Here is a 7,458-nt window from a genome sequence, read left to right as displayed (position 1 = left end):
AGTCTGAAAAGTGTGTAAATTTGAGCAAAAATAAAATATTGAATACCTTTTCCGTTTTACCTGTATTTTATTTAGAACCTCCGCTTCCGCCGTCTGATGATTTGTATCCTTCTGATTTAAAGAATATTTTTTTTGCAAAGCAATCTGTTCACAACGCATGTGGCACATTTGGCATGCTTTAATTTCAGCTTATTTTCTTATTCATAAATTATTTGCATTCATTTAGCCCTTATGCATATGTTGGCAAATTTACCAGAATCTTTTTTGGGTATGGAACACAGTTTTATTGGAAATTTTTTTAAATACTTTGAAATACAAATATATCGTTCAGAAAAAGATTCTTTTTCTTCATCGTTTTTCTCAACATTACAAGATAAGCCACCACTTGCACGAGGATTTGCAATTGAAAACACACCAAATGTTGAAAAAATGAATGTAGAAATTTGTAAAGAAGTTTGCCTTATTTAGCGCAGTGAATCATTTATTCAATTATTTTTCGATATATTTTCTTCATTTTTATCTATCTTTATTTTCATTGTCACTATCAATTTTTTTTTCCATTTTTCAAAAAATGAAAAATGCTTATTTGTTTGAATTTGTTAAAGTTTGCTGCTCCATCATCAAACGAGCATGATGTCAAGCATCACTATTCAACATTTATAGAAATTGACGGGTATGCTTTCGCTATTTCAACAAGAATTTAAAACTTTATGTGATTATTCTGAAATTTTGTAAAATTACTCAACCAAAGTAAACTATTTGAGCTTGATGGAAGGTTACCAACTCCAGTTTTGATTGGATCTTGCACTCGAGAGGAGTTTCTCATGAAAACTTTATCGGAAATCGAAAAGAGGATTAAGGAAGATACCTCTGGATTACCATCATCAGTTATTGCTTTGACTCCAAAATGTTGATGAAAATTGCGTTTTGATTGTGATAAATTTTTAATTTCAAAATGTTAAACTGGCTTTTAATCGGAAAATGATGTTTCAATGATATTTTGAAAATGCTATGTTTTATTTTTATTTTATTTTATATTATTTTTTTTAGTGAAAATTTAGGCTTTCTCAATGAATGAGCAAATACTGATTTCAATTTTTTCGCTTTTTTTTTTTGTATCCTTATTTGTGTTATAAGGTATTTTTTTTACAAATAGAAATAACATCTGATTTTCTGTACTTCTTGAAAAAAATATCCACACAAAAACGAATATCAAAACCGATTTCTCCATAACGCAAATAAATAATTGTTAAAATTCTCAATTTACATCAAAAGAAAAAGACAAACAACTACACTACACAGTATAAGCACTTGCCAAATTTTGTTAAACTGTGCAAAATATAAATTGAACAATAAAAAATAACTCTATTTTCTCACTATCCGAGTTTTTGCTTTGAAACGTGTAAGTTCCATAGCCAAGATGCATGCTTTCTCATTGTTTCTTCTGTGAAAAATGGAGGTAAAATGTCAGGGTCAGAGCGTGGTACGTTGCGCAATTGAGGTAATGCCTCAACCTTCCCAATCGTTCGAAGAAAAGGCAAAAAAGGATAAAATGAATTTGTTGGCTCATCTTTAAGTCGAGTTATAAACTCATCAATTCCGATAATTTCAAATGGAAGCTGCACGGGAAGAAGAGACAGCAGAGAAGAGAGATAGATCGTTAAGCTAACTACTTCACCTCTTATAGACTGGAGCTGAAAACCCTTTCCCTCTGAATTAAGGATGGAATAAAGAATATCGCAAACAACATTTACAGGAAGCATATCAATCCCATAATAAACGACAGGAACGCAACGTAGCTCGATGCAACCAAGCGCAAAAAGAACAACCCAATCCGTCTGACTGCCAACTCCAGTTAAGCTATTGAAGGAAATTTCAGGCAAGCGAACAACTTTAACATTCATTCCTGTTTTTTCTGAAAAAGCAGAAAGCCAATATTCGCATAATATTTTCACCTGTGCATAGCTGGATGCCTTTTTTATTTCCTCCGTAATTGGAATCAGTCGATCATGCCAAGCTTCCTCAGGACAGCACTCAAATACACTTATTGTTGAAGTGAACAAAAGAGGAGGAGAAGATGAAAGTGGAAGATGATCTGAAGATTCAATTTTTGATTGCTCGGTGAAATTATCTGAAGAAGAAGTAGCAGAAGCAGAAGCAGAAGATAATGAAGAATTCAATGCTCGAATGTTATTGTATTTTCCAGCTCCACTCTCTTTAATAGCTATTTTAGCGAGATATTCCAAAAAACAAAAACTCTCTTTTTTCATTTCGTCAAAAGAAGAATATACACTCACAGAGAATGCCATATGCGCTATGCCTTTGCTATGCTTTGATTGTTTGACATCACACTTTGTGATATCTCCGCCATTCCATTTGATTCTCGTGATAACATCTCCTTCTTTTCTTTCAACTGTTTCAGCAAAATGCTTCCCAATAAAACCGCCAGATCCTGTTAGATATAAATGATGCTGAAGTATAGAATTCGCCTTATCCATGGATTCAGATGACGAAGAAGCGTCAGAATTATCTCTCCACAAAAAGAAATCCATTTGTTTAAAGTCGTCAATTTCTTTTTTCATGTTGTCAATTATGATTGCACTGTTATCTGTAGCATCCCTGCTTGATTGATCATCTGGGCGCTCAATCTTCAACTGTTGGCTTTTTGATTCTGTGCCTGAACGATTATCAGAAGTTTTTTCAGATGATGCAATCGAAGACGAAGACGAAGACGAGGGTAAGGAAGAGGACGAAGATGATGGCAATTCCATTTCTTTATTAGAAGATTCAATATGCTTTTTTTCTACTTCATTTTTGCAATCGAAATAATCAACCAGTTGTGAGATTGTCATTTCAAGTGAATCTGAAAGTTGCGGGCAAGATTTTTTCTTTGATTCGCATTCAGTCATTGTCATAAAGTAAAGCTGCGAAAGAACAATCGACTCAAGGCGAAGCTTTTTTATTGGAACTGTGTTATAATCAATTTGACTGACAAATACGATGCTCAATATCTTTTTCAGAAATGGTGAAGAGTTAAATAGCTGCTTCGATGAAATTTTCTCTTCGTCTTCTAATTCTTTTGCAGTGTCAACTTTCTTCATTTTGCTCCCAAAATTACCAACAGAATTGAGTTTACTTGAACGATTATTTATTTGGAAACCATTTTTGCTTATAACAAACGCCTTCCTCACTTTGAACGATTCCGTAATGCAATGATTCTCTGGGGTCCACTTCTCGGTATCAATGACCACAAATTCTGGGTGGTGCGCCTTTTTCACGTTTTTTTCTGCTAATCGAAGTTTTATTTCTCGCAGCAAAGATGCTTCGTCATTCAAACATGTGGAACAATTATCTTCCTCTTTCCCATGTTTCCCGTTAGGCAAATTGCACAGAACAAATATGTGTCCATTTGGCGTGACTGAGCATGCAGCTGCTTCAACACCTTCCACTTCGCACGCAATTGCCTCTAGTTTTTCTGTATCAATCCACTCTCCAGTGCTTGCCTTGGCCATTGTTCTAAGACGTCCTATTATTTTGTAAGTGTCTTTGCTCACTCGCTGTGCATAGTCGCCAGTCGCAATCCATTTCCCATCGTCCAACACGCACAACTCTCCAAATTGAGGTTCAGAGCTGCACCCTTCAGAACCTTCAATTAACTCAAAGTTTTGCCGATCTTCTGGAAAGAGTCTGACAATCTTTCCAGCCATCGGCCTTCCATCAGCCAAAATGCCTCCAAGTTCTGTTGTCCCGTACATATCAACAATAGGCAAGCCATATGCGTCTCTGAGAAGATGCAGCAACTCTTCATCCACAACAGCTCCTCCAATTCCGATTTCTCTTATGCGATGTCCAAGCAGCTTGTGGATTTCTCGGCTGGAATGAGACTGAGACGCAAGCATCTTCCACACCAGCGGAGGGGCTGTGAAGCAATTCGGCCGTATTATGCTGATGTCTTCAATTAGCTGAGGAGGCTTGTCAGAAAGAAACACTCGACCACCGTTGTAAATGATGCTCCACAGAATGTCCCGCTCCGTGACATTTACAGGAGAAACAAAAAAGAAATGAATAATCGGAAGGAAAGCATCAGTAGGTGTCATTGATTGGATCCATCTCGATTCGAAGTGACGAGAGAAATTCATCGAAACCGAAGAAAGTGCGGTTGTTCCAGATGTACCAGTTAGAGCAACGATGTAATCTCTCTCGCAGACTTTCCGTATATTTTCATCAATTTTTGGCTCATTTGCATCAAGTGAAGGCAACCATTCAAGTCTCGCTTCTGATATTTTTTCGATTGGATGTTGATTTGTACCCTCTGCAATTGTAGGCATCTCATTGGTTATATCGATAACTTTGATTGCAATTCCAGAAAGGCAGCTTTTTGTATCCTGAACCGTAAGTACAACGTCCACTTTTGAATTAAGAACAACTGCTCGTATTGTCTCAGTAGGTTCATTGTTTGGAATATAAACAACTGTAGCTCTCAAAATAATCATCGCCAACTCTGCAATATGAAATTCAAGCCTCGTAGGCATACATATCCCAATAATTATTGGCCAAGATTCGCCTAAGCTATCTTTGACATTAACTGCAATTTTGCTTGCGTAATTATAAGCAGCGCCATAGCTTATCCAATTTATCGAAGATAATAATCCTTTTTTCTTTGAAAAGCACCGAAATCCAAAAAGAGGACGGTTATGATATTCTTTTGAAGCAGAAAAATAAGCGTTCTTCAAGCTATTTTTGATGATATTCAATCGCTTGGCAACCATTGAATCTTCATCAAATACTATTTGATGACAATTAAGACCTAAATGATACTGTGGATGAAATTTTGATAAAATTTGGAAACAATCTTCGCATAATGTTATTCTCCTTCCATCAAGGGATCTCATTCGTGGCTTTGACATTATTGTATCTAAGCATCCATAGCATAAATCGTTAATAACATCCAAACCATCTTCTCCAACTATTTCTCCAAAAAAGGTACCTTCGATTTCATCAACAATTTTTGGTAATTTTATTGATGGATCCTTATTTTGGCATTCTTTGGACAATTTTGATATCTCTTCTGCACTTTGAAGAATTTGTGACGAATTAATAATTTCTATTTCTTTCAATAGCTTCGATTTTTCGAATTTTAATTGAACATATAGAAAATAATCTTCTAGCGTTTCGTTGTTAATTATCTTTTCTTTTTGCAGAGTGATTTTATCATTCATTATTTTCTCAATTTTTAATTTTTCTTTTTCATAATTTGAAGATAATAAATTGAATTTTTCTGCTGCAATTACAAGTTCTTCATATATTCGTTGAAAATCATCGTTTATAAAAGTATGTTTTAATTCCATTCGAACTTTTCTTAATGAAAATTAATCTTCTTCAATTTTGATCGACCCATAAAGTATTTCATTAATGAATTGTGAGCTTTTGGCTTATTCATCAAATTATAAATATGATGTGTTATGGAATTTCAATAAAATTGATATTTTCCACCTTCGTTAAAACCAGGAATTTGAAATCTCCCTCCTTTTCCAATTATTTGTTTTATCATTTTTCGTCGTTGTGATGTTGAGTCTCGAGGCTTCACAAGAAGAGGAGCTCCATAAGGATATTGACTGCTATGCCCTTCATTTGTGGTCCCAAGTGCAAAATCATTCCAGAAACCATTTTTCAGAGGGCACTGCAAAGCAAATGAAGTTGTGTCATTCACACTTTCATCTGATGTTGAATTATTAAATCGTGATAGGTTATATCCAAAAGCGGAAAAGCATTGAATTGAATGTGAAATAGAACATTCAGAATGACAATTAAAAATGTCATCAGTAGTTACAGGTGACGCGCACATCGTAACAAAATTTTTCATCATTCCAGCACAAGATTTTAAACAATAATCAAATTTTTCTTCAATGCAATGGTAAAGTTCTTCCTTTAGAATATATAGAATAACTTTAAAATAAAAAGCAATTTTCAGTAAAAAGCACACTTTGCATTTTAAGTCCCAATCAAGCGCTGAAGAGATCGAATCAGAAATAATAGATTCTGATGCAACTATAAAATGAAAATGAAAAATGAAAATCGATAAAAACATTTACGAAATTTTGGTATGATTGTTTTTGAAGATTTCATAAATCAATTCTGTTTAATGCGAAGTTAGAAGTTAACAGTGGCAATTCAATGTACTGGGTTTGGATCACATATTTAAAAAGTTTCAAATAATCATTTTTTTAGAGATGGAATAGCACTTGATAGTGTTTCATCAACAGTTTGAATAACTTTTGAAATTGTATGGCCTAGCTTTGTTCCGGTATCGCGAAGAATCTTTTGGAAAAAAAAAATCAGATATATTTTTTTATAAAAATAAATAAAATTAACAAACATTTTCGTTTTCATTTATTGAAACAACTTCTTTTATTATTTTGTCGGAAAGATATTCCGATGCTGCTGCCAATTCTTCAATTTTTTCTGATGAATTATCCATTTGTATTGATTTTTCAGTTGTCTGTAAACTACCGATTATTTCAGGAAATAATTGTTCAAGTGTAACAGAAAGTTGCTTTAACGATTCCATAATTTCGTTCTTGTTAAAAATAAGTCCTTCATCAGGGATTTTATTTAAATTTTCTTTCAATGCAATTCGCAGCATTTCAATTGAATGCGTTAATGATTCAAATTGCAAAAGAAATGAATGATCGGTAAGTTCCGTCGCTGATGTTGGTGCTTGCCTTATTTGAATGGGAGATTTTTCAAAAGTCGAAGAATTTGTTTGTTGGAATAAAATCTCAATTTGCGAAGTTATGGTAGCAAGTATCATGTTTAACTGCTTTGCAATGGATCCTATTAATTTCATTCCAAAAACCTCTGATTGCTCAAAACTAAGATGAGTTGTTATCGATGAAAAAACTCGAGACAAATATTCCTCCTTTTTAAATTCAAAATAACAAACAGTAAAAAAAAATCAAAAGACAAGCTTCACCTGAGCATTTATAGTGTCATTTAAAGTAGCATTGATTAAAGTCCATTGAAGAAGTCTGCAATACTGGAAGTGTGATTCCATTTTCAATGGAAATTATTATGATTTAGATCAAAACTTTTCAATTTTTAACATGAAAACATTATTTCTCTCCACCAAGCATAATGTGACAAATACTAATTATTTTTAGCATTTTCAATTTCAAAAAAAAAACAATGGACTTTTTCCTTACAAAAAAATTCTTATCAAAATAATTTTCTTATTATTTAAAAAAAGATTGAATGAATTAAACATGAGCAGATTATAAAATGATGACAGAAACACATGAAAACAAAAGATTAATTATCAAAAAATAAATACAGAAAAGAAAAAAAAGACAATTTTATTAGATAAAATGTGAAATAAATTGGTCATTTCAAAAAGTTTGTGTTATTTCAAGTTTTAGCCACGAATTTTGAATTGACTCAGTTATTTTGAAATAATCGTGT

General features: G+C 33.3%; 4 protein-coding genes across 4 annotated transcripts; 1 reads left to right on the top strand and 3 right to left on the bottom strand.

Annotated features, from left to right (window-relative positions):
- Positions 1–231: 231 nt before the first annotated feature.
- Positions 232–914, top strand: MONOS_9526 (putative Ubiquitin carboxyl-terminal hydrolase, family 1; the record flags this gene model as incomplete). Its single annotated transcript, XM_067880035.1, has 4 exons — positions 232–268; positions 332–453; positions 606–673; positions 752–914. 4 exons carry the CDS (start codon positions 232–234, stop codon positions 912–914), a joined length of 390 nt encoding a protein of 129 aa, XP_067734251.1.
- A 250-nt stretch (positions 915–1,164) lies between these two features.
- Positions 1,165–4,914, bottom strand: MONOS_9525 (putative AMP-binding enzyme). Its single transcript, XM_067880034.1, has one exon. It carries the CDS (start codon positions 4,905–4,907, stop codon positions 1,377–1,379), a length of 3,531 nt encoding a protein of 1,176 aa, XP_067734250.1. The 5' UTR covers positions 4,908–4,914; the 3' UTR covers positions 1,165–1,376.
- A 503-nt stretch (positions 4,915–5,417) lies between these two features.
- On the bottom strand, positions 5,418–6,135 carry MONOS_18551 (uncharacterized protein). Its single transcript, XM_067871581.1, has 2 exons — positions 5,984–6,135; positions 5,418–5,926 (listed from the first exon to the last, which is right to left on the bottom strand). The coding sequence occupies exons 1-2, from the start codon at positions 6,086–6,088 to the stop codon at positions 5,471–5,473; spliced, it is 561 nt and encodes a 186-aa protein (XP_067734249.1). The 5' UTR covers positions 6,089–6,135; the 3' UTR covers positions 5,418–5,470.
- An 81-nt stretch (positions 6,136–6,216) lies between these two features.
- MONOS_9524 (uncharacterized protein) lies at positions 6,217–6,568 on the bottom strand (the record flags this gene model as incomplete). Its single annotated transcript, XM_067880033.1, has 2 exons — positions 6,217–6,318; positions 6,377–6,568. The coding sequence occupies 2 exons, from the start codon at positions 6,566–6,568 to the stop codon at positions 6,217–6,219; spliced, it is 294 nt and encodes a 97-aa protein (XP_067734248.1).
- Between the last annotated feature and the right edge of the window lie 890 nt (positions 6,569–7,458).

The sequence above is a fragment of the Monocercomonoides exilis genome (assembly GCF_001643675.1).
Source record: "Monocercomonoides exilis strain PA203 chromosome Unknown scaffold5-2102611, whole genome shotgun sequence".
NCBI lineage: Eukaryota > Preaxostyla > Oxymonadida > Polymastigidae > Monocercomonoides > Monocercomonoides exilis.
Note: the sequence above shows the minus strand (reverse complement) of the source record. Positions and strands in the feature narration are given on the sequence as shown.

Bases quoted from the DNA above. Each gene is read 5' to 3' on its own strand.
- MONOS_9525 (XM_067880034.1), bottom strand. From the start codon at position 4,907: ATGTCAAAGCCACGAATGAGATCCCTTGATGGAAGGAGAATAACATTA.
- MONOS_18551 (XM_067871581.1), bottom strand. From the start codon at position 6,088: ATGTTTTTATCGATTTTCATTTTTCATTTTCATTTTATAGTTGCATCA. The intron at 5,927-5,983 runs GTGTGCTTTTTA...TATATTCTAAAG, and splicing joins ATTGGGACTTAAAATGCAAA to GAAGAACTTTACCATTGCAT.